The sequence below is a fragment of the Camelus bactrianus genome, chromosome 16 (assembly GCF_048773025.1).
Source record: "Camelus bactrianus isolate YW-2024 breed Bactrian camel chromosome 16, ASM4877302v1, whole genome shotgun sequence".
NCBI classification, from domain to species: Eukaryota; Metazoa; Chordata; class Mammalia; order Artiodactyla; family Camelidae; genus Camelus; species Camelus bactrianus.
The window spans coordinates 10313160-10337888 of record NC_133554.1 but is presented as its reverse complement, the minus strand read 5'-3'; the positions used below and the strand labels follow the sequence as shown (position 1 = coordinate 10337888).

General features: G+C 56.4%; 1 protein-coding gene across 20 annotated transcripts in view; it reads left to right on the top strand.

Annotated features, from left to right (window-relative positions):
* SPNS2 (SPNS lysolipid transporter 2, sphingosine-1-phosphate) overlaps positions 1-24729 on the top strand; it is a 42773-nt gene that overhangs the window by 16202 nt on the left and 1842 nt on the right. For 3 of the 20 annotated variants that reach the window (XM_074342555.1, XM_074342554.1, XM_074342546.1), the window contains 10 exons: positions 5034-5099; positions 14363-14499; positions 18613-18764; positions 18967-19033; positions 20305-20447; positions 20792-20944; positions 21067-21256; positions 21598-21663; positions 23567-23665; positions 24347-24393. In XM_074342555.1, coding sequence (XP_074198656.1) covers positions 14380-14499; positions 18613-18764; positions 18967-19033; positions 20305-20447; positions 20792-20944; positions 21067-21256; positions 21598-21663; positions 23567-23665; positions 24347-24393 — 1037 coding nt within the window. In that variant the 5' untranslated portion in view covers positions 5034-5099; positions 14363-14379. Of the gene's footprint in view, positions 1-5033; positions 5100-5931; positions 6043-6706; positions 6734-14362; positions 14500-18612; positions 18765-18966; positions 19034-20304; positions 20448-20791; positions 20945-21066; positions 21257-21597; positions 21664-23566; positions 23911-24232; positions 24394-24729 lie in introns of those variants that run through there. The other 17 variants (XM_074342551.1, XM_074342542.1, XM_074342549.1 and 14 more) reach the window with 14 other exon arrangements.

The window sequence follows — 24729 nt, the reverse complement described above, 5'->3', positions numbered from 1 at the left end:
CCCCCATTTTGGAGAAAAGAACAGACGTGGGAGTTCCCATAATCTATGTTACAGAGGAGGAAAGTGGCACAGAGAGGTTAAGTAACTTGCCTAAGGTCACACAGCAGGGAAGGTGGCAAAGCCCGGATTTGAACCCAGATGTTCTGGCTCTGGAGCCCATGCTCTTGGGAATGCAGCTATGCTGCCTGCTGCTCTGAGAGAGGCAGGGTGAACATGGGGTGATGATGACTGTGCTTCGGGGAGTGAGCTTGGGAACCAGGTGGCCTACCCTGGATGAGATGGATCTCAGCAGGGGGAGATGAACAGCCCAGGAAGAGGATACAGGTGTAGTCAAGGCTTGGAGACCTGAGGACTGTAATGCACAAGTCACGGGGGCCTCAGACCATCCAGACCAGTGGTTTCCAATTACCTGGGCAGTGTGTAAATAGATTCCTGGCTCCTGCCTCTGGACAGGGTGATTGTGCAGATCTGGAGGCCACAAATGCTAGAAGTCTGGGCTTAATTTGTGTGGCAGTGGGGAGCCACACTCGGTGAACTGACACAGGTGACACTTTCAGAACAGTGTCTGGTGTGTAGTAAGCACTCAGTATTTGTTAATACCCATATGATTGTTGTTGTTGGTAGCAGTAGTACTGACCCAGGGGCCTGGGCCAGTGCATTCTGAAGAACTCCTGGGCGCCTCTGAGCCCGAGCAGAGTTGAGCAACCACTGGGTCGTGGCCTTAGCTTCTTGAGTCCAGAAACTATCTTGTGGCCTCTGAAGCCCCAGCCCAGGACTTAGTAGGTAGCTGACAAGTGTGTGTGAGACCAGGCTGCAGGAAGGATGCTGGATGGGCCGGGAGAGGCTGGAGGCAGGGAGCCCAGATAGGAGGACAGGTGGTGGAGAGAGAATTGCTGGGGCCCATTCATGGGAGGCGAGGAGGGTGTCACGGCCTGGTAGTGGACCAGGGAGTGGAGACGTGGAATCAGAGTACAGGTGGCTGGGACACTGAGGGATGAGAGAGCCTATGGGGTTGGGCCACCAGGAGTTGATTGGTTTCAGAGGGTGATGGAGGTGAGGACATGGAGTAGGGGAGGGGCGAGAACTCTTTTAAGACTTCAGCTGTGAAGTAGGGGGAGTGAGAAAGAGCTGCTGGCAGTGAGGACAAAGAAGGATTGCTTTCACCACCAGGATGAGAGAGAGGTGAGCATGTCTGTGGGCTGGCGTATAGGGGACAAAGGTGACGGAAATGCTGACAGTACAGCTCAAGCCAGTGGCTGACCCAGGCCAAGAGCCCCTAGAGGCAGGAGGGCCAGTTGGTCTGGGACAAGTGGCAAGCCCCGTGGAGGCTTGACAGGGGTGTAATTAGGGTCAATGGGTAAGAAAATTCAGGTGCTCTTGCTTTTCCAGAATGTTTTCTTGGCCCAGGGAGGAGGCCCCTGTGGGCAGAGGACGATTCTGGCTGTGGATTTGGGGTGACTGCCTGGAGAGGCCTGGACTGGGATCTGTGGCCATGGGATGCGGGGGGCTGCGTGTGGGGTGGGAGCCCCACCTTGCCTGCCCCGGGCTGGTGGGGCTGGTGGAGTAGGCTTGGTCTGAACTATAGGAGGCTGCTCCTGGGCGTGAGGCCCATCCTGTGACCCACTAAACCTCAGCCTCCAGGAAAGAGGCTAAAAATAAGGCTGTGGTGAAGAAGGGAGGGGGTGTGTGGGTCTAAGCCGGCCAGGAGCCCAGAGGAAAATCTGAGACGCCCGGCTGAGCTGCTATGACACACGCTCCCCGTGCCAGCGGCCAGTGGGGTCTCACTCGCCTGCGGCTGTGGCCTTTACCAGGCCTCGGAGAGGAAAAACAACCCAGAAAGGCTCAGGCAGGGCCTGACCTAGGATCTTAAGGCCTGTATGAGCCCCTGCTCCCTGGAAGTGTTTCCCTGACCTTCTGCTGGGAACTCAGGCCTCGGACCCAAGTCTGAGGTTCTGAGGTGCTGAGGTGGGGGCATCCAAAGCTTCCTGGGATCTAGACTGTTCAGGAGTTCCTGGGGATCCTGGATGCCCATCTGGATATGCCCATTCCTCCCCCTTACCAGGAACTCTGTGTAGTAGAGGAAGTCAAGGGAGGCTTCCTGGAGGCAGAGGCAAATGCTGGACCTCGGAGTATGGTGGGGGGAGTACTTTTAGTCATATGGCTAGGATGTGCCTCAGGGAGGAAGCAAGAGTGTTTCGATTTGCTGTGGACACTTGCCACCTTCATGATGCCCATTTTGATATGGCCTCCCTCCCAGAGAGTGACCCTGTGGTTACCACAGATCCATGCCCTCCTCTGGGCTGTAGGTGGGGACCCGCAGTGCAGGGCCCAGGCGGAGTTTTACCCTCCTACCATCTCCTGACTCTGCTCATCCTTCTGTCTACCCAATGCCTAAATTGTGACAGTCCCTGTCCTGGGTTCTGGAGATGACTGGCCATGGTCCCAGCTCTCAAGGGGTTCATGGTCTAGTAGGGGATGAGGCAAGCCTCTCCCATCTTTGCTTATATATCCACTCCACAAAGTCACTGTGGGCTAGTTGTGTGCCAGACCCCAGGCCGAGGGTCTAGAGTGGACCATGCAGAGACGCTGCGGTAGAAGAACAGCTTGGTTTTTGGCAATAGACCTGATTTCAAATCTCACCTCTGACATCTTATGTGCTGCAAGAACAGTTATTTTATTTCTCGGAACCTGGGTCTCCTCACATGTAAGATGGGATGATAGTCATAGATCAGCATGGATAGCAGGGATAGAAGTACCATCTGTAGAGCTTCACATGGTAGCTGGAACTTAGCAGGAACCAGCAACTAGCAGCTCTTAGCTCCCAGCCACAGTGGGTCCAAGGAGCTTATATCCACATCCTTCTGTGTCTTTTCTGTAGAACTAACTAATCCTAGTGTGACAAGTGCTAAAAGAAGGATGGACAGAGGGGAGTGGGGGCAACTAACTTATTGAGGGTAGTGGGATGGAGAGAGATCAGGGAAGACTTCCCGGAAAAGGAGGCATCTAAACTAGTCTTAGAGAAATGGCAGGAATTAGTTCAGCCAACAAAACTGTGCCAAAGTCAGAAGAGGGAGGGTATGTAGTTGGGGGGCCATGAGTAGTTTAGGGTGGCTGGAGAATGGGGTGGAGGGGTGATTCCTGAGAAGTGAGGCTGGGGGCGGGGTTGGCGGGGCTGAACCTCATGGCCTGGTGAAGGGCCTGGCTCCTCCCCTGAGCATGGGAAGTCACAGGTGATAGCGATTATACGAGAGGGATGTGGTCAGATCAGGAGGCTACAGAGCCCTGGCCCAGGACCGGGGATGGGCTGTGGGGCTGGGAGGTGAGTGTGGGTGGCTCCCCAAGGTCAGGTCCAGCCATGCCACCCACAGGCCCTGATGGGACTCGGGGCCTCTGAGGCCGGGTCAGGGCACCTCGGAGGCCCCACTTGGTGGCCCTGCCATCCACAGGGCCAGGACTGGCCCCTGGCTTCTGCCTTCAAGGCAAGGTCACAGACCGCCCTAGTTATTAAGTCATTAACTGGGTCTTGCACAGTCTCTTCATTATGGGTAATTAAGGTGAATCCACTCTGGGTATTAACAAGGAGGAGAGCTTCTCTGGGCTGTCAGGCTGCTAGAAGACCAGCCGGGCTGACCCTGCAGCCCAGGAAATCCCTCAGCATCCCAGCCCTGGGTCTCGAGTAGGGGCACAGGGGTACTCCACTCCCCCCAGCCCCCATTCCCCCAGCCCCAGCCAGCAGATGGGACCCTTGTACTGTCTGGAGATTCCAATTTCACCCATTTCCCTGTCGTGTGACTCTGAACATGTGGCTTAACCTTCTGTGCCTCAGTTTCCTCACCTATCCTGTGGGACGATGCTACCAGCCTCATAGGGTTGTGTGAGGGGTAAACTAGTAAAGCGCTTAATTCTCAATAATGCAGACCATCGACATTTTAAAGGCTGACGTCATCCTCATCACGCTGAATAGTTCTGGGAGTCCCCTAAAGGCAGGAGCCCGGTCCTTCCTCTGACCCCTGCGTGGGGAGCTCCTGGGGCAGCCCCTGTCTCTTTTCTCCCCAGCCCTTCTCAGTGCAGACGTGCAGTGGTCAGGGGGGCTCTGGCCTGTGGCCTGGCCTCCTGCTGTTCTCAGAGATAAGCGGAGGCGGGGGCCCTGGGCCTGCGGGGCTGGGGGTTGTGCTTACTCAACCAGGAGCCCTGGTTGCTGGCCTCCATACAGCCATGGCTCGGTCTGTCCACAGCTGCCCATAGTTTCTAGTTGTTCTGGCTGCTGCCCCCTTTTGGTATATAAAGCCCTAATGAGATAGCAGAGGTGGCTGGAAGCTGGGAGAAGGGCAGACATGGCCTCAAGGGCTCCCCTTCCCCCAAGAAGGCAGGCCTGGAGCCCCCCTGCCTCCCTCTGCCTCTCAGCTCCTGCATCGGAAAATTGGGGGTCCTGGTTATACTCCTGAGGACAGCTGGGGGAGCGTGGGTCTGTGCACACGTGCGTGTGAGCAGGTATGAGCGTTGCCTGCGGGTCCTCCCCTCCCCTCCTCGGCCAGAGGGCTTCCCTGCAGCTTTCAGTGGCTGCCCACGCACTCTCTGGGCTGTGGGCTGTGTGGTCTCCCCTGAGGGCAGGGTCCATGTCTGGGGTCCCAGCTCCTAGTCTGGAGCTAGGCCCCAGGTGGGCAAGAGGCCCAGGCTGGCAGTAGGAGGCTTGGCTGTGCCACCTGGCTGAGTGACCTGGGAGGAACCTTGCCTTTCTGTGCCTTGGACACCCCCAACCCTGAACTGGCTGGGTGAGGGGGTGGGGTCCTATTCCCGGGGTGAGAACGGGAGGCCCGGTGGGGGCGGGGTGGAAGCTTGGCCTCCAGGGTCCCCAGTGGCCTGGCTAAACTGGGCAGGGTGGAGTTCTCAAGATGGGGCCAGGCTGGGCCCTACAAGGTGAAAAGAGAGCTGGTCTAGGGCTGGGACTGGGGGTCACGTAGGTGGGGTCAGGGGGATGGCGGCACCCAGGCGTCAGACAGCGCCAGTGAGCACCCTCTGCCTTCTCCTCCCAGGCGTCCTTCTGGACATCCAGCAGCACTTTGGGGTCAAGGACCGCGGCGCCGGCTTGCTGCAGTCAGGTGAGGCCCCCCTCCCGCCCTGGCCCCCATCTGGTCTCCACCTGCTGGTGTAGGGGGTTCCCTGCTCGCCTTCTCTCAGGTCCTGACTCGCTGGAAAGAGCATGGGCCTTGCTTGTGTCCAAATCCCGCTGTTGCCGCTCACAGAAGGCACCACTTCTTGAGCCTGTGCTTCTATTCTTGTAAAACAAAACAAACAACACCTGCCCTGAGGGGCCGTGGGTGATACGCAAGAATGGGAATCACCTTGTAGATGCCAAAGCCGGAAACGCCACCTGGTCCGCAAACTCAGGGCAGGAGCCTGAGGACCTGCGTCCCAGACAAGACCTGGATCTGAGGGCCTCGGCCCCTGTCCCCCGGGGCCCTCAGCCTTGCGACTGGTGGGGAGGCAGGGCCCAAGCCCCACCTGGGCCAGGGCAGCTGGCAGGTGATTATGCAGTTATCTGCCCCTCCCTCCAGGGTCCACGTCAGCCTTGTCCCTGCCCTGCCTGCTACTTGGCCCTGGGACCTGAGCTCCTGGCTCCCTGATTTTCCCACTGGCTGAGGCCGTGCTGGCCGTGCTGGCCGTGCCCTCAGCAGGACCTCAGGCCTGGGCAGAGACTCAGAGCCAGACAGGGCTGGTCCTGCCTCCTGCCTGACCTTGCCGTGTGGCTAGTTCCCTTGGCCCCGATTCCCCTTTGTCCTGGCGTCCATCTGGCTGTGAAGCCCGGTTAGATGTAGGGGAGAAGGTCCACGGGTCTGCATTCCAGTCTGAACCCCTTCCCCTCCCGGTCTCTCTGGGGAGGGAGGGGTGGAGTGAGCTGGCTCTGTCTAGGAACCTGCCTGACCTGTCTAGGTGGCATTCCAGAATGCACAGTGCCAGCCCTCCACGGCCGGTGGCCACAGCCACTCAGCCAGACTCAGCACCGTCCTCATTTCCCAGAAGGGGTCTTCAGGACTCACAGAGGTGAGATGATAGCTCCAGGGTTCGGTCCTAATATGTGAGAACTACCGAGGTAAGACTGGGGCAAGGCTGTGGGGTCCAGCGCCTCCTAAGTGTGGCCAGGTCCCTGCCCCTGCAGACGTCACCTCAAGCCCAAGCCCCTCCACCGGCTCCTCCACCCTTGCTTGGCCTCCCCGGTGTGGGTCAGACCAAGTCATCCTGCCCTGGGGCCTGGAACAGATTTCTCCATCCGCCTGGGCTCTACGCAATATAGCGACCAGCTCTTAAAGTGGGGAGACAGAGTTCAAGCCCAGAGGGCACGTGGGAAGGAGCAGGCTGCTGAGCGAACTGGTGAGGGAAAGGCAGGAGGGAGAGTGGCTGTCAAGCCCCCTCCCTCCGTGGCCCCTGAGTCACTGGTGACCCAGCCCAAGCCTCATCCCCCCCCTGGTCTTAGTGTTATTGACTGGTCTGCCCCAGCCACCTCCATTCAGCCCCCACCGACTGAGGTCAGGCCCAGTGCAGCCGCCCAGGGAGACAGTGAGAGGGCCGTGAGGGTCATAGCACCGCCACAGTTTTGTCCTTCTTGGCTAAGAGAGAAGTCCCAGAAGTCCCTACTTCTCCCTGGCGACCTGGCCTGAGGTGGACAAATCACCACAGCATCATCTTGTTTGATTCTTCCTCCTACAAGCTCCCTCTGATCAGCTTCCCTTTCCAGGTGGGTCATGAGAGGGGAAATGACTTGCTTAAGGTCTCTTGGTGAGAGCAGCAGGCCTGATGTTGGGATTTCTGCATATGTGGTTCTCTTGGCCTGGAATTGGGCACCGATGGTCACTGGATTGGGGAGGCTCATCCCAGGCACCTAAGTGTCTGTTGTCTCAGTGTTTTCAGGGTGGGTGCCTCTGAGCCATGGTGAGTCTCCGAGACCCTCTAGTCATGACTCGATGGCCCTCACCCTACTGCCTACCCCGGGCACAGCTGGGATGGCTCCCTGTAGTGTCCTTGTCCCTTTGGCCAAATGAGCCAAGAAACCAGGCGAGCTTGACCAGGATGTGACTCAGTGGGCTACCAAGTAAATCACATAATTGGCCCAGGCCCCAGGCACCTGTCTCTTCCCCAAGCCCTGATAAGGTCGGAGCCAGGGGGAGGGCGCCAGCCAAGTGTTGCTGCTTGCCCAGATCAAAGGGCCAGGGCTGAGAGCTGTGTTGCCTGCCTGCTTATTTGTGGGCACCAGGGGCTGCTGGGCCCGGAGGCAGGGTTGGGGGCGGTTGAGGGTTCGGCCTGGGCCTGCCCCTGCTTGGGACCAGAGCCTGAAAGCTGGCTTGGGAAGAGCCTGATTTCGGCAGCCCCCCCGCAGGTGGCTGCCAGTTCTGGGTTGGCCCCTGAGGTCCCTGCAGCGGCCGTAGCTTGGCCTCTGTGAGAGCCCAGGGCAGAATTACAGCTCTTGGGTGTTGCTGCCAAACCCACTACTTGGCAGACTCTGTGCTGGGCTCTGCCATGGACTCTGTCCCTGTGCTCAGGTGGACTCCTTTTGTTTGGTTTTTTTTGGGGGGGGGAGAGGGGGCAGAGGGAGGGTAATTAGGTTTATTTACCCTTGGAGGAGGTTCATGGGGGATTGAACCCTGGACCTTGTGCATACTAAGCATGTGCTCTACCACCTGAGCTATACCCTCCCCCTGGACATCCTTTACTATAGGAGCAGATGTATCCAGTCCCCACCCTGGGGGACTATGGGAACGCAGGGCAGGGTGGTGGCGGTGGTAGTAGTGAATGTGGACCTAGCTGTGCCTGGTAGCAGGTGAAGAAGACATCCCTGAGGAGGGGACATTTAAGTGGGGCTTTGAAGGATGAGTTGGAGTTTGTTCAGGAAAAAGGAGTTCCAGTCAGCTTGTTAGTTTGTCAGATTTTTTTTACCCCCTCCAAGCTGGATAAAATATGCCAAGAAAACATAATTAAATGACAGAGTTGAGTTTGAAAGCTAAAGCTAGCAGGGAAATTTCCTGGTGCCAGAAGGAAAGAGTTGAACTCAAACACAGGGGTGGGAGCTGATACTGAAGGCAGGCGGGGCCCAGTGTGTGTCTTAGAAGCTTGTTACAGTATTCTTAATGTAAACGCTTTTAATCCTGAAAAAATGTAAATACATGTAAAACATAAACTAGTATAACATATTTCCGTATAGCCATCACCCAGGTTCATCAAAGTATGACAAGTCTGGCCTAGTTTCAAGGCTTGGAGATTTCTTTGCTCTGTATTGCAGGGGTGATTCAGTTTCCACCCAGAGCCCAGGGTAAGTTTCCTGATTTCAAGCTGTGTCCCCAGGCCAGTGGGGAGTTTTCCCACCCGTGAAAGGACATCTCCTTCCTGGCTCTGATTTTGTGCAGGGAGCCTAGTCCAGCCCCTGCTGTGTACAGGCCTGGGAATTCCACCACTTCTGCAGGGAGGGACCCCAGTGGAGGCAAATCCCAAACTGCTCTTTAGGGAAGCCTTCATGACCCAGGGCTGGCACGGGACACAGATGACAAGTCCCACTGAAGACAAACCCAAGTTCAAAATGAAATAGCCCACTTTTGCTCCTACTTTTGTGAGAAACAGTCCACCAGCCCAGGAAATGGAGAAACCAACTCCTGAAGAATTGCAGAGAATAGACTCGTTTGAAGGGACTTTATGCTTAACGTTCAAAACTCTAAAGAGAGAGTAGAGTTTATAAGACAGAAATAGCACATTATTAAAAAAAAAGGACAGGGAGATGTTTAAAAGATTGAGATTCCAGAAGTGAAAAATATAGTGTTAAAGTAAAAAAATGTGATAATTAGCCAAGTTAACAAGTAGATTAGACCCAGTTAAAGAGAAAATAAGCAAATTAGAAGCTGGATCTGAGGAAATCAGCATAAATGCAACTCTGGGGAAGGGGGCAGTGAGAGTGGAGGTTGTGGCATTGCTGGCTCTGATATGTGTTTTGTCAGTTGTGGGCAGGACTGTGGGGAGAGTGGAAGGGGAGGAGGCTGGACAGCAGAGTTTGACGGTGAAAGGCATCTGGATTTTGTCTTGAGGAAGTGGGGAGCCAGAGAAGTTTTTGGAGCAGGGCAGGTCCTTGTAAGATGTGTGCAGCAGGAGGTTCACTCTGGGGCCAAGTGTGGGAATGGATGGCAGAGGAAGTTGGAAGGCCACTCAGGGCTGGGGTTGGTGGCATCTCGAGGAAGTGCCAGGATGGGGGGCGGGGAGAGGGGACAGAGGAAGAGCCAGCTCAGACTGAAACCAGACGATGCCTTTGCTCTGGGGCTGAGTCTCCTTCTGGCCTTGCTCCCTCATCCTTCCGCTTTGGCAAAGACCCGAGTTCTGAAGGCAAAGCTGGGCAGCCCCCGTGGCTCTCCCCCCAGGGCCCTCCTGTCAGGAAGGAGGCCCAAGAACCTCCCTCCCTGAAGCCTGAGTGGCCAACGTAGGGTTTGTATCCTGAGTGGAGTGTGAAGGAGGAATGTTTGCCACTCTTCCTGCAGGAAGTCTGAGCGTGGTGGGCTTCCAGGCACTGATGGGGCCAGGCATTCCTGGGTCTTTCCTCTCATCTTGGCTGGCCTGGGCTGCTCTCCTCCACATCCTCTGGGCAGACAGTGTACTCAGGCAGAGCCGGACCCCTGCCCACCCCCTGCCTGCCTGAGTACCCTCCCTGCCCACAGGATGTGGCGGATGGCGAGTCGTCTCCAAATAATAGATCGGCCGGATCTAGACTTTGTAAAAATAGCCCTGGTTCAGCCCAGGCCGAGGTGGGGCTGGACGTGTGCTCCAAGGCCACAGTGTGGGAGCGGGCTCCCCCCAGCACAGATCTCACCCGCTCCTGCGTTGGGCCCACCCTTTCTGCAGCCCTGGGGGGCTGGGGGTGGGTGGCTGGGTCCTGGGGCTGCCTGCCAGGGTACAGAACTCTCAGTGGGGGGTTGTTCAGAGCTTTGGGCTCTGGCCTCCTCAGCGGGCCCACAGGGAGAAGGCCTTCAGCCGGCCTGCTGAGCCCTGGGATCACCACGAGAGGTGGACTGCGCCTTAGGGATGCTGTCCACGCCCTCTCTCCGTGACGACCTCCTGCTGGCCCTATGGGGAGGGGACATCGCCAATCTTACAGAGGAGGCTCAGACCCAGCTTCTCCTGGTTGAGCCAGGGGCTCTGACTCCTCCCATACTGTCCTCTGCGGCCCTGCCCCCCTGCCCTGGCTCCCTGCCTGCTGCTCCATTGTCCCAGACCTGTGGGCTCAGCACACGTGAGCTGATCGAGGGCCTCCCCACACCCCAACCACAGGATGTCCTCGTGTTGGGAAAGCCGCCCCTACTGAGACCAGGGGAGGGGCAGCCAGTCTGCCCAGAAAGCTCTCCTCAAATAAACAAAGACTAGGGGCTGGGGCTGGTGGGCCCGGGAAGCTTCCAGCCCCAGCTGGTCTTTATTTTCAGCAGAGCTGCTTGCTGGCTAGAGAAGCCTCTGTGCCCCAACCTGGGACAAGGTTCACATGTCCAAGCCTTTGTCTGTGTGGAACCTTCTGCCAGAACGTTTTTCCTCCAGTCCCTACCTGGTTGTGTTCAGGCCTCTCTGCTGGCCTGTGACATCCCTGAGGCCCGGGAGAGGTCCCTTCTCTTGTCTCCCCTGAGCAGAGGGCAGGGCTGTAAAGATGGATTGTGTCTCCCTCCTGACTTTGGACTCCTTTGTCCCCAAGGGGCAGGCACTTAGGGACAAGGGAGTCCAGGGTTAGGAGGGTTGCTATGTCATCTTTGGCAAGTTTCTCCACCTGTCAGTGGCCCCAGCTGTAAAATGGGACCGACAGGAAAGCTCAGGCTAGGATTTGGTGACCTTTGGCAGGCTGGGGGTGGGGACAGGGTGTGGCCACTCCAACAGGAGTACATCCATAGTCCTGGATGCCTCTGCCCACGAAAACGAGCCGGCAGAAAGCCAGGGGGGAAGTGTGGGGGAGGGGAGCTGCCTTCCTGTTCCGCTGCAGACAGGAGGGTAGGGATGGACCAAGATGGCCGAGGTCTGGCCAAGGCCTGGCTCAACTCCTTCAGCCCCTGTCCACCCACCCAGTGGCGGCTTGTCCAGTGCTCCCCCTTGAAGGGGAGAAGAGCATGCTGTGTGTGTATCTCCACAGCCCTCCAATTAACCACCAAACCTGGTCCTAGGGCTTAGGGTCTCCCCCATCCTCCTCCCACGGCCCCTCCATCCCCATCCCATCCTGCAGCCTGACGGCTTTCTCACTGTCCCCAGCACACCCTGAACTGTCTCTGACCTTTGGAACATCAGCTGGGATCGTCCTCTGTTCTAGCCTGGCAGTCTGAAGTGTGATTTAGAGCTGGGACTCTGGAGTCAGATGCATCGGGGTTTAAAGTCTGGCTCAGCCACACACTAGCTGCGTGATGTCACTCCTGTTCGCCTCTACCGTGTCCTCTGTGAGATGAAGATAATGTGAGAATCAAATGAGATAATCTGTGCTTGTGTCCAGGGCACATCCCTGGGCCTTGCCTGTAATAAATTCTCCATAAGTGGGTAACTGCAGTTATTATTAACAATAAGCATCATGCTTCATTCATCATTTTACAGTCTTAAAAGATTTATAATTTGTATTTTAGCATCCTTGATTTTAAGTATTATCACGGTAAACTCCTATGCATCCTTTAATGCCCAGCTCTGTCATCACTGCCTCCATGAAGCCTCCCTTCACTGTCCTGGTAGGATTTGGCCCTCTTTGCTGTTTCCCTGGCATTTTAACTTTTTAAGCTGGGCAACCCACAGGCAGGATCTGCTCCCTGGCCAGACAAGGGGCAACTCCTGCTCTGATTCTTTCTGCGCACTCCCCACCTAACACAGACAGGCATAGACGGAACAATTCTTCCTCCTGCCCTGAACACGTGTGAGTCCTGATGAGACTGAAATCTCTTTCCTGCCTGTATCTTGATCTGATCTCAGGCAGGTCCTGGGAGACAGAACCAGCAGGAAAAATTCTTTTTCGAGATATGAGGAAATAATTTCCACCTTGACTAATCTAAACAAGGGCCCAGTGTTGACCAAGGCTGACCCAGTCCGGGCAGGGCGTGGCATGAAACACCTTGTAAGCATTATCTCATCCAGTGTTCAGAGCAAGCAGGGAGCTGCTATTTTTATCTTCACTTTACAGATGAGGAAGTTGGCGCACGGGAGCTGGCTTAGACAGGCTCATGAGAACTGATTGTTAAATTTTCAGGAATTGTGTGAGCTGGTTGTTAAATACAACCATTATTAAAAACTAAATTATGTAAACTTACAATTAAACTACATATTAAAAACAAAGGTAACAAATACTCAAAATTCACCCCTCCCTAATGATTTTACTACGTTTTGCTATTATCTAGGGTTATTTATTTTCTCAAGGTTATTTATGCCCATTGTACCTGGATGGTAGAACTACATGTGCAGCGCTGTGTGACTGCATGTCTCTTCCCAACCCTGATTAGTGACATCATATTGGTAGCTTGAAATCAGGCCATCGTGGGAATGTTTGCACCATGAAAACGGGCGAACACTGCACATCAGGGCTCCTCCCTTTTTGGAAGACCAGTCGTTAAATGTTTATCAGCACAGCACTGAAATGAGGAACAGAGAGGTTTGTGGTCTGCCCAAGGTCACCCAGCTGGGAAGGAACAGAGCTGAATTCAAGCCCAGGCAGTATGTCTCTGGTGCCCAGATTCGGGCATCACTCACTGATTCTGCCCGAGGCTCCGATCACACAGTTGGGATTAAAAGGTTCCCCCCACACTCATACACCCACTGTCCTGTTCATTTAGGTAAGAGACAGTCAGATTGTTCCAGCCCAGCCCATTCTCCTCTTGTCCACTTCCTCCTCTCCTTCCTCCCCACCCTCGGTCTCTTCTAGTCCGGCCTGCCTCCTAGGGACTCAGGTCTGTGAGGGAGCAGCCAGCTTGGTGGTCAGAGGCCGGCCAACTGGCCGCCTTGTCTGCCCACCGGGCCTTTGTCTGGCCATCTGCCCATCAGCTGTGGGACTGCCTTCTGGGAGGGGGAATCTGGGGCTGCCTCATGACATGACCTAGTGCCTGCCCTGCCTTGCTGGCCTCTTCATCCCCCACCTGGGACCTCCAAGGCCCCTCCCATCACTGGTAGCGCTGTCCCCACAGGGTCCTCTAAGACTGCTGCTCTCTTGTTCTGGAAGAACAAAACCAGGTCACAGCTCTCCTCTGTCAGCATCCTCTGGTGTTTTCCTTTCTCACCCATGGAAGCCACAGTCACCACAGTTGGCCACAAGGCCCTATCCTATCTGGCCTTTCCCCTGGGTCCCTCTGCTCCAGCCACTCTGGCCTCTTTGTTGTTCCTGAAATATGCTAAGCGCACTCCTGCTCCAGGGCGTTTGCACTTGCTATTCTCTACCCAATATTTGCAAGATTCGTCTCCTCCTGGTCTTTGCTGAAATGTCACCTTCTCAGCCCTTTCTATTTAAAACTGTAACATCTGTTGTCTTTCTCTCATGTGCACACATTTCCTATATCCTGTTTCTGTCCTTTTCCCCTCCTCAGCACTAGTCACCCCCTGATGTACCACCTTTTTTATTTTATGGTCTGTTTCTCACTAGAATGGAATTTTTGTCTTTATTGAATGGATGAAAGGATGAATGAATAAATGAGTGAATGGGTGAATGAACAAATGAATGACAATGTTTCAAAATGTCAGGGAAGCCTCTGCAGTCGGCTGGGAGTGAGGGTGGCTGTATTACCTGGCAGGTAGGAGACCTGGGGTTTCAGGTCCAGTTCTGCTTCAGTCTGCGGTATGACCTTGGGTAGGCCCCTTTCCCTCTCTGAACCTCTTCTTCAAGTATAATGAGGAAAGCAGTGTGGCAAAGTATAAGGAGCACTGGCTCTGGAGTCAGACAGACAGAGTGTCCAATCCCCACTGGGGCATTTACCACCTGTGGGGCCTTGGGCAAGTCATTCTCTTCTCTTAGTGTCTCCCCATCTGTGAGGTGGGACAGGGGTCAGAAGGATACACAAAATGCTGTGTGTTGAGCCCCTGGCAAAGCTCCTGACACCTAAAAAGTGTTCAATAAACAAATATTTACTCTTTTAAAAAGTTCCCAAAGGGCTCACCTGCAGCTGGACACCAAAGATGATGGAGGCGTGGTGTCACCCTAATCCAGAGGGCCTGTTCCGCCTCCCTTGGGCCCAGGCCCGGCCAAGGTTGCCCCTCTTGGCGGGATTGAGGGCTGCTTCCTGAGCCCCTGGCCCAGGCCCAGCCTCGTCTCACGGGCCCTTGGCCTCAAGCTGGGGCGATCCGGGCTGGTGGGCTCAGCCGTGGGCCCCTGCCCCACCCCTGCAGCTCTCCTCTCCCTGCGCAGTGTTCATCTGCAGCTTCATGGTGGCTGCCCCCATCTTTGGCTACCTGGGCGACCGCTTCAACAGGAAGGTCATCCTCAGCTGCGGGATTTTCTTCTGGTCGGCGGTCACGTTCTCCAGCTCCTTCATCCCTCAGCAGGTGAGGCCTGCCCGGGCTTCCCACCCGGCACCACTGCGTGTCCCGTCCGTGTGTCCTGGTTCCTCCAGCGGGTGGCTAGTCTGATTGACTTGTCCTAGTCTAGACTGGGGTTCCAGACCCTTTGCTCAAACCCCACACAGTGTCTTCCAAGTGCAGTGGGATGAGGGGGTCTTCGGGTACCTCTATACACTGGTCCTGCATGTGGGGCCTTTCTTGTGCTGGCCTTGAACTGAGGGACTCGCAGCCCCGTGTGGCATCCTGACTCTCTCTGAGCTGCCTCTGATTTGGGAAGATGCAACGAACAGGGCGAGCAAGGCTGGCCAAGGAGTCAGGACCCTTGGTTCTAGACCTGGCTGTGCCATCATCTTGCTGTGTGACCCTAGGTAAGTCACTACCCTTCTCTGGGCCTTTGCTGTTTGTCCGAAGACCAGCCAACTCCCTGGGTCAAAGTCGTAGGGAGATAAAGGTCAGTTCAACATAAGGAAGATGTTTCTTGCTTGGCTCCCACAGTTCTGGGTTTGAATGTCCCAGTTCTGTTGCCCACTCAGCTTTGTGATCTGGAGAGACTTCCTTAACTTTTCTGAGTCTCAGTTTCCTCATCTTGAATATGGGGATAATACATCTCAGCTTGAAGGTTTGTTTTGAGAAATAACTGAACTAATGAATGTTCAGACCCTGACACATGGCAGGTATTCAACAAATTGTTATTTCTGCTCTTTCTTCCAAAGAGGAGGTATGTTGCTTTGAGAGGTAGTGAGTGTCCCATCAGTAGGGATGTTCAAACAGAGCAAGGACAATCACATGATGGCTACTGTAGAGGGACATAGAGGAAGAAGGGGAGGAGACCAGGATCTATCCTCAGGGAGCTTTCAGCCTAGTGGACAGAGGAGGAGACCCTGGCCCCATCCTTGGGAGCACCCAGGCTGGGGGTGGGAAGATGTGACAGAAGCTCCCATGCTCAGAGCCTTCAAGATGTGTGAAGTGCTGAAAGTCGTCACTGAAGAGAGAGCAGGCTCTTGACATCCATGTGGTCAGGGAAGACTTCCTGGAGGAGGTGGCATTTGAGCTGGCAGGCAAGTCAGGGAGATTAGGCCTTTCGGTGAAGATAGCACAGGCAGAGGGAGCCATCCTAGGGATGAAGAAATGATGGAGTGTGTTGATAGTTGGAGGAGGAGAGGGCTTTGGTTGGAAAGGAAGGCAGGACCAGGTCAGGAGGAACCTCGAAGGCTGGGTTGGAAGGCCTGAGCTTCCTCCTGAGGGAAGAGATGGACCCTGGAAGAGTCTGAAGTAGGGCAGTGGTGAGTCAGATTTACACTGAATCCAGTGGAGGCTGGAGGTGAGGACAGAGAGAATTGGTAGGTTTAGGGGATGCTTCACAGGGCAGCTTCACAGAGGAGGGTCAGGCCTGGTTAGCTCCAGGCCTGGAGTGTCAGGTAGAGCCTGACGGCCAGTCAAAAATGGGGATGGGACCAGAAGAAGCTTCTAGGACCCCTCAGGGCCTTGTCCTTCCTGGGCCAGGCCCCTGATCGTCTGGCCTCCAGGGTTGTTTCTGGGCTTGACCCCAGGACCACGATGTCAAGGCTGGGCCCTGCTCTGGGTGTGTGGAAGGGAGGGGGAACTGGGGAGAGATGAGCAGAGGCAGAGAGAGGAATAGACAGCTCACCCCCAATTAATCTAGAAATTCATTGCAATCATGATCCAAGTCCCACGGGGGTTTTTGGTGGACATTGGCAATGTGATTCTGAAGTTAATTTGGCAGAGAAAGTGCCCAGGAATAGCCAAGAACATTGTGAAAAATAACAATGAAAGGGCCTGGCCTTATCAGTTATCACAATACAGCTATTCTAACTAAAACAGCAGAAGGATAAACTCAGAGATCAAGGCAACAGTGTCCTCCTCTCTCTGGGAAGTGAGTGGGATGAAAGTTGCATCTCAAATAAATGGTTTTGGGAGAATGGATACATCTGGATGGGTGATAAAGTCTGGGCTGTATTTCAAACCATACTTCAAAATCAGTCCCAGACAGGTGAGAGTAAAGTGAAAAAAAAAAAAAAAAAGCAAACTATAAAAATCTTGAACGATAAATCAGCAAGAAAAAGACAAATAAGCCAGTAGAAAGACAGGCAAAGGGTAGTGACGGGCAATCCCAGGGGAAGATTCCCAAATGGGCAGTAGATGTAGAAAGAGATGGTTCCTGGCTTCTCAAATAATCAGGGCACTGCAAATTAAAACCACAATGAGGTACCATTTCACACCCATCAGATTGGCAGCAATTAAAAAGGCTGACAATACCAAGTGTTATTAAAGCTGCTGGTGGGAGTGTAAATTGGGAGAGCCTCTTTGAAGAGTAAAATGGCAGGATTTTGTAAAATTCTGTGTGCATCCCACAGCCCAGTCTTCTACTTCGAGGTGTATGCCCAGTGAAGAAACTCCCAACTCGTGGACCCGAAGTGACAGGTGCATCTTAAGGATGCTTGTTGAAGTTTTGTAATAGGAAAAAAAAAAAAAAAAGAGAGAGAGAGAGAGAGAGAGAGAGAGAGAAAGAGAGAGAATCTAAATGACCATGACTAGGGGATGCCCAGATAGAATGGAGTGTATTCATACTGTGAGATTCTTGGCAAAAAATGAATGAACTAGATCTAGAATTAACCAACACAAATGGCTTTCCAGAGGCTGAGGGGAAAAAAAAGCAAGTTGTGGGACAAGATGTGTGCATGGTCTTTTGATGTTTACTTTTTAAAAGCACGCAGGGGACCCTAAATGTTGCTCCTTGGTATGTGTATGTGCAAGCAAAAGTAGAGAGAATCAAAAACCACCGCACAGTATAGCTGGTTCCTGGGGGAAGGGGCGGGGAATCAATGAGATCTCTTGTCCAAGAGGTCTTATCCACCTGCCCTTATACTGAGGCGAATGAGGAAGTTGCCCTCATTCTCTTTCTCAAATATAACAAGTATAAAAGATAAGAGAATATTTTTTTTATTATTCTGGTATGGGCTAGCCCTTCCTGAGCAAGACATGAAATCCTTTAAGGGAAGCCATTAAGGGAAAAATCAACAGATTGGACAGCATCAAATCAAACAACACAAAATAAAGCTTCTGTATGGTGAAACCTCCTGTAAACAAAGTGGAAAAGAAAGATAACCTAAAATATTTATAACCTATTTATTAAAGGTTAATACCCATGATCTATAAAATAGTATATAGTAGAAACAGATACAAGAAAGATAACCCAACAGAAAAATAGGCAAAGGCTGTGGGCAGATGATTCTCAGGGAGAGAAGCAGAGGCAAGGAGCCAGGGGAAAGCTCAGAGATGGAGAGTGAGAGTGAATGAACTATGGAAATGAGAGGCTCACAGATGGTTGGGCAGGACCAGTGACGCAGAGAGAGGACCAGGAAAGATATGGGCAGATGGAGAGAGGGCAGCAGGGAGACCCGGAGGATGGCTGGACGTGGGTGATGCTGGCCGGATGGGTGGTCCGGGTGGGGCTGGGGAAAGATGACCCGTGTTGGTTCTCAGGCCCTGGGCAGCTGTGGGGATGGAGGGGCCGGGTCTACATCAAAGGGCTAGTACCACTGGCAGCTGGCATGGCCCCACCCTTCCCAGCTCAGCTGGGCTTTGCTCTTTGATGTGTGTAAGGGGGAGGGGCACTGAGCCCACTGGGCTGCCCTGCCCACTCCCTATTTACACTGGGTTTTCAGTGCTGCCAGGGTCAGCCCAGCTGCTCTGCCAGGGGGTGGGACACAGAGTGGGGGTGGCTTGAGGCTCCCAAGGTGGGGTCAGAACCCAGAGAGGACGTCTCTCAGTTGGTGGGGGTGGCAGTGGAGATGCAGGCTTAGGTCCCCTGTGCTTGTGGGGACAGAGGGGTCCTGTCTAGGCCATGCCTACAACTCTCCACTTGAGAAAGTCCAGCTTCATCCCAGCAGCCAGCCAGCAGGCCCACTACACAGAGTGGGAAACCAGGCTTGGAGTGGCCTGAGGGTGTAGGGGTTGGACTCCATCCTCTCTCCTGGCTCCTAGACCCTGCAGGGGATGGGAAGCAAAACGGGGACCAAAGATGAGCAGGCAGAGGAGCAGGACAGTCCTCCAACATTCTCCGCCCCTCCCCTACAGCACTTCTGGCTGCTGGTCCTGTCTCGCGGGCTGGTGGGCATCGGCGAGGCCAGCTACTCCACCATCGCACCCACCATCATCGGCGACCTCTTCACCAAGAACACCCGCACGCTAATGCTGTCTGTCTTCTACTTCGCCATCCCACTGGGCAGGTGAGGATCTGGGCAATGTCCCCTTGGATTTCTGACCACTCCCTCTCCCTGAGGTTTGGCCCCCTGTGACTTGAGAAACGCCTGGACCAGTTCCCTAGCTGGCGGGGTGGCAGGGGCGGGCAGCCTCGTAGACCAGAGAGCATCCTCCATGCCACCCCACGCCCTGCCCATCCCTGCCTGACTGAGCCCATCTTCTCTGCAGCGGCCTGGGCTACATCACCGGCTCCAGTGTGAAGCAGGCGGCTGGAGACTGGCACTGGGCCTTGCGGGTAAGGACAGTCCTGGACCAGCTCTTGCCTAGGGTCACCCTGAGACTCAGGGACAGAGCCCAGTCTGGGATGCAGGCCTTGGTCTCCAGGCTTCATACCTGGGTCTTCTAGATTTGTCCACATTGAGGTGTCAGGGAGCCAGACTCAGCCCTGCCACCCTCAGGGGCCCCCAGTCTGAGAGGACGAAGGACTCTCCCACCATGTCAGGAAATTCCAGGTCCACGATGGCGCTTCCTGCTTTGAGCCCCGGCACCGCGCTAGGGTGGGGCTGAGACAAGGCTTCTGTGTGGGAGCCCCCGGGGTCTGGAGCCACTTCCTGTCCTGCAGGAGGATTTGACACAAGTCAGCCAAGGCCCCAGGACAGGGCAATCAGAGGAAACAGAGATCCCCAGTCTCGCAAAGGAGAGGAAGCTTGAGACAAAGTGTTTTTTCCTCAAAAGCAGGAAGGAAGCAGCCTCCGTGGAATTTCTTGATTGAGGGTGGGAGGGGGCAAAAGAAGAGGAACTCCCCAGCCCATGGGCTTCAGGCCTGGTGGGGCTGGGGACTGATTTCCCTGTTCTCATGAGCTGGTGGAGGAGCTGGTATATTGGAATCCAGGCTGTCAAGATGAGCCCCTTCCATTTGGAAGGAAGCCTGGGGCCTGGGAGATTCTGTTCTTGGGCTGGATGCAAGGAAGACCCAAAGGGGCCCCTGAGCCTCTGGTCTCCTGGGGCTCACATGGGCCTCTTGCAAATGATAACCTACCTGATATATGAGCTGGGAGCTTCATGCCCAGCCAGTCCCTTCCCAGCACCCCCCAGTACAAGGAGCTGGCCTGGGAAACTTTCCTAGACCCAAAGAGGTGGGCAGGAGATGGTATCTGGTTCCTTGCCCCCAGAAACTCTCCTCTCCCAGTTATCATTCTATATGTCTGCCTATATACCTTCCTTCCTTTTGTTCCATCCATTATCTATCCATCCATTTCTCTGTCCATCTATCCAGCCATCTGTCCTCCCTCCTCTATCCATCTGACCATCCCTCCCTCCCTTCTACTTTCAGTACCCCCTCCCATCTGCCCCTGGTCTGGAGAACCCATTTGGAGCCCCCAAGCCCTTTGTGCTGACCTCACCCTCAGTGGCTCTGCCCAGTCAGGAAGGCTGGTGGGATTCTAGCCCAGAGGAGAAACCCGGGGTCCAGAGAAGGTGCGGCTGGCCTGCACCGCGCCATCCTGGTGCAGCAGAAACAGACGCCTGGGCCCTGGTGTTCTAACCTGGTGCCCCCTGCCCTGCCAGGTGTCCCCCATCCTGGGCATGATCACAGGAACACTCATCCTCTTCCTGGTCCCGGCCACTAAGAGAGGCCATGCCGACCAGCTCGGCGGGCAGCTCAAGGCACGGACATCGTGGCTCCGAGACATGAAGGCTCTGATCCGAAAGTGAGTGGTGCTTGGAGGGGTCTGGTGGGAGGAGGGAGGGGTGCCGAGATGAGGACCCCTGTCCGCAGGGCAGCCCACCCAGAGCTCTTGGCCAGACTTCCTCCTCTCTGTCTCCACTGCCCACAGGGCTGAGAGTGACATTTTGGTTACTAGTGTTTATTATTCCTGAAGCCGGAGTCCTCACTACTGGGGCTCATAGGAAAGGCATTTGAGGCCTTCTGTTCTTTATGGGGAAGGTGTGAGGGAGAAAAGCCTGCCTCCTGGGCCCCAACGCCTGGGCCCGAGTCTGCCAGCTGCAGGGGTGCTGGTACCCGCTCAGTGTCGCTGCCCCGGCCTCTCCCCAGCCGCAGCTACGTCTTCTCCTCCCTGGCCACGTCGGCTGTGTCCTTCGCCACAGGGGCCCTGGGCATGTGGATCCCGCTCTACCTGCACCGCGCCCAAGTCGTGCAGAAGACGGCAGAGACGTGCAGCAACCCACCCTGTGGGGCCAAGGACAGGTAGGGCCGGGCCTGGGGGCCGGCGGAGGGGGCAGGGATGGCGAGGTGGTGAGGGATGCTGCCAGCCCCTCTGCCCAGCCCTGCCCCTCTCACCCCTGCCCCACTGCCCTCTGTCCACACAGCCTCATCTTTGGCGCCATCACCTGCTTTACGGGTTTTCTCGGTGTGGTCACCGGGGCAGGAGCCACGCGCTGGTGCCGCCTGAGGACCCAGCGGGCCGACCCACTGGTGTGTGCGGTGGGCATGCTGGGCTCTGCCATCTTTATCTGCCTCATCTTTGTGGCTGCCAAGAGCAGCATCGTGGGGGCCTATGTGAGTGCAGTAGGGGTGCCAGGGTGTTGGGGGGAGCTGGGCCCTGGGAAAGGAAATGCAGTCCGACTCATAGGGGCCCTTCCTCCCTGCCCACGGGGAGGCTCCAGCCCTCTGCCTGCCCCTGCTCTGTCCAGGGCCTTCCCAGAGCTCTGGGTGTCCTTCAGAGCTGTGGGCCTGACCTGAAGCCTGTAGATAATCCACAAATTCCTTGTCAGCCTGACTGCCAGGAGGAGTGGGAGGTTTTGGGGGGCTCCCTGCCAGCAGCTGGGGTGCAGGGGGCAGTCTGGGGTCGATGGTGGGTGGAGCGCCCCCTGATGGTCGCTCTGCTCTCTCCTGGGCAGATCTGCATCTTTGTTGGGGAGACGCTGCTGTTTTCTAACTGGGCCATCACTGCGGAAATCCTCATGGTGAGGCAGGCCAAGGTTGCCTCATGCTGACGGGGCCAGGGTGGGTGAAGAGGGGGCAGAGCTGGCAGGGCTTGTCAGGGGTGCGTGGGAACGAAGGCATACTGGGAAGGTGAGTGTGGAGGCAGAGGAGGGGATCAGAGATTTGGGGTCTGCATCGGGGCAGGGCCTGGCATCAGAGGGTTGAGCAGGCAGAAGGGAAGGACATGGGGATTGTGGGTGGGGAGGGGGATGTCTGGAGGCTCAGGTTTGTGGCTGGGAGGCTGGCAGTGCCAGGCTGGCACCGAGGTGGTGCTGCCTGCCAGTGCTCCTCCCCCAGGGCCTTAGCTTCCATGGACTCTGCCCTCCCAGCTCAGCCTGGGTCCCAGGCACGCCTGCCGGAGTGCCTGCGGCTGGGCCGGGCAGACAGAGGCCGTCTTCACAGGGCCAACAATGGGCTCCAGACCAGCCGGCCGGGGACAAAGGGCCATCTGAGTGGTGGCAGGGGCTTGGGTCCTTGGGCAGGGACGGGTGCAGCCCAGGAGGAACCAGGAGGGGGTTGTGGCCCTGCTAACTGGCAGGAGTCTTGGGGGGGGTGGCAATCAGGGGTGACATCTGGTCCTGTCCTCAGGGATCCTCCAAGTCAAGGCCAGGAGAGGACTAGGAGAAGGGGAGTGCAGGGGGCCAGCAGTGGGGAGGGTATCTTGGAGGTGCCAGGGTGGGCCCTGGGGGCAGGGGGAGGAAGTACTCACCGGTCGACCTTCAGGGTGCTTGGGGTTTGGTGCCACAATGTGGGTCAGCCTGCAGATCAGAGTCTGCTTGGGCATCTGCCTGGGCATCGGGTCTCTGCTAGCTCCCCTCCTCCAGGAAGCCTGCCTTGCCCCACCCCAGCTCCCCTGCGTATCTGCTTCATCTGGAGGTGTTCCTCTCTCCCCACTAGTCCAAGGCTGGGAGGTGGTGGTGGGGGAGGTCTGACTCAACTCTGTGCCCCAGCATGGAGCCAGACGGGGTGGCAGGGGTGGGGCGGGGGTCCCTGCACACGCTGGATGAAGGGAGTGTGTCTGAATCAAGTGTCCTTGGCAGCGGGCAGGACCTCCTCTTCTGTCTCCACCCCTAGGGGCAGCCCCAGCTGCTGACAGGGTTTGGGTCCCAGGGAAATTGTGTCCCATTTTATTATTAAGTGTCACAGCCAAGTGACTAATTATTCCTGGAAATGGGGCCATGCAATCCAGGTCTCCCCTCCCCCATAGTAGTGGGGTGCTGGGTGGGCACTGGCTGCTCGCAGACTGTCCACAGAGGCCGGGGCTCTGACTAGACAAGGCAGCTGGAGCTGGGGGCAGGGGGCTGCCCAGGGCACCCACTGAGGTGGCTCCTCTGCCACCAATGCCTCTCGTGTGACCTTGGCCTGCCCAGCTTTGGAGCTACAGACCCTATGGGTCAGGGCCTGCTTGGTCTGGTGGGGTTTTGGGGGCCCAGCAGCTCCGGCAGTCGGTGCTCGGGGTAAAAGTGGAGGCTCTCCCAGGCAGGGTCCTGCTTGACCACTGTCGCCCACCCCAGTCAGCCTAGGCTTTAGCAGGTCCTCATGGAGGGGGAACCAAGGTGGGTCTTCAGTGTGTGGGGAGGCGAGGGCAGGACTGAGGCCAGGGTTCTGGTCCCAGGGCTGCCTGGCCCCACGTGTGAGCTCTGGGCCTCCACGTGTGATCTGTGTGCCTCTGGGCCTTGGTTTCTCTGTGACCTCTGCACTTGGCTCTCTGTCAAGGGCAGCCTGGTCTCAGGAGCTGGAGGAGGGGAGGGCCCAGGAGAGAGGGGTCAAGGCACCAGGCAGAGTGAGTTGAGGCTGTGGGAGGTTCTGAAGTGTGACCTCTGGGCTGGGGCGAGGTGGGTGCACCTGGCTCTCCTGGCCTCTGACCTGCCGCTTCCTGCACAGTGTGTGGTCATCCCCACAAGACGGGCCACTGCTGTGGCCCTGCAGAGCTTCACCTCCCACCTGCTGGGAGACGCCGGAAGCCCCTACCTCATCGGCTTTGTGAGTAGTGGGGGCGGGAGGGACCAGGCTGGGTGCCGGGCTTGGGGAGGTGGCCCTGCCCTGACGCCCAGCATCCCACAGATCTCCGACCTGATCCGCCAGAGCACCAAGGACTCCCCGCTCTGGGAGTTCCTGAGCCTGGGCTACGCCCTCATGCTCTGCCCCTTCGTCGTGGTCCTGGGTGGCATGTTCTTCCTCGCCACCGCACTCTTCTTCCTCAGCGACCGCGCCCAGGCTGAGCAGCAGTGAGTGGGGCTGGGGGTGGGCCTGCTGCCTCGGCTGTGACAGCCCCCACGCGGGTGGGTCACCTGGCTGATGGGGTCCCCAGCCCCCGAGCCTTCCAGCCTCGTGATGCTGCCTCCGGCTACAGGCGGGGAGCCCGTGATGACCTGGGGTTCTCCTGGTGGTTCTATACTTGAGTTTTTCTCTGGAATTAAGAGTTTTCAGAGCTGGGACCCCACCTTTTCTTTTTCCTCTTGTTTTCTGACTTCTTTCTCCTCTCCTCTTTACTCCTCTCTCTCCTCTCCCCACCCCTGGGCTCTCCCACCTCCCTCTGGGGCTGACGAGGTCCCTGCCCAGCACGTCCGGTCCACCGGCCCCCGTGATGCGATGTGCCAGAGCAGTGCCCGGGCCCAGCCCCCGCTGATCCGCCACCTTGACCCCCGCCCGTCTCTCCCCCAGGGTGAACCAGCTGGTGATGCCGCCGGCATCTGTGAAAGTCTGAGGCGGTGAGTGCAGGCCAGGGGAGCTGAGGGTGGGACTCCTTGGGGGAGGGAAGGGGCAGGGTTAGCAGAGTGGGAGCATTCGGCTCATGATGGGGGAGATTCTGAAAGCAGGGGCAGTTCCTCATGAGTCACCTGCCCAAGCACATCCCAACCCTGGGTTTGGTCCTTTTCCTCCCGAAATGTTGCCTGAATGGACTGGTGGATCCAGGGGAAGGGAGGCAGGCTTCCTCTTCCAGTAAATTGGCTCCCCCTTCTTTCCTCAGAAGGGCTGGGGGCATAGGTCAGGGATGGATGGGCCAGGAACTCCCTGCTCTGTTCCGGATTCTGTCCTCCGGAATC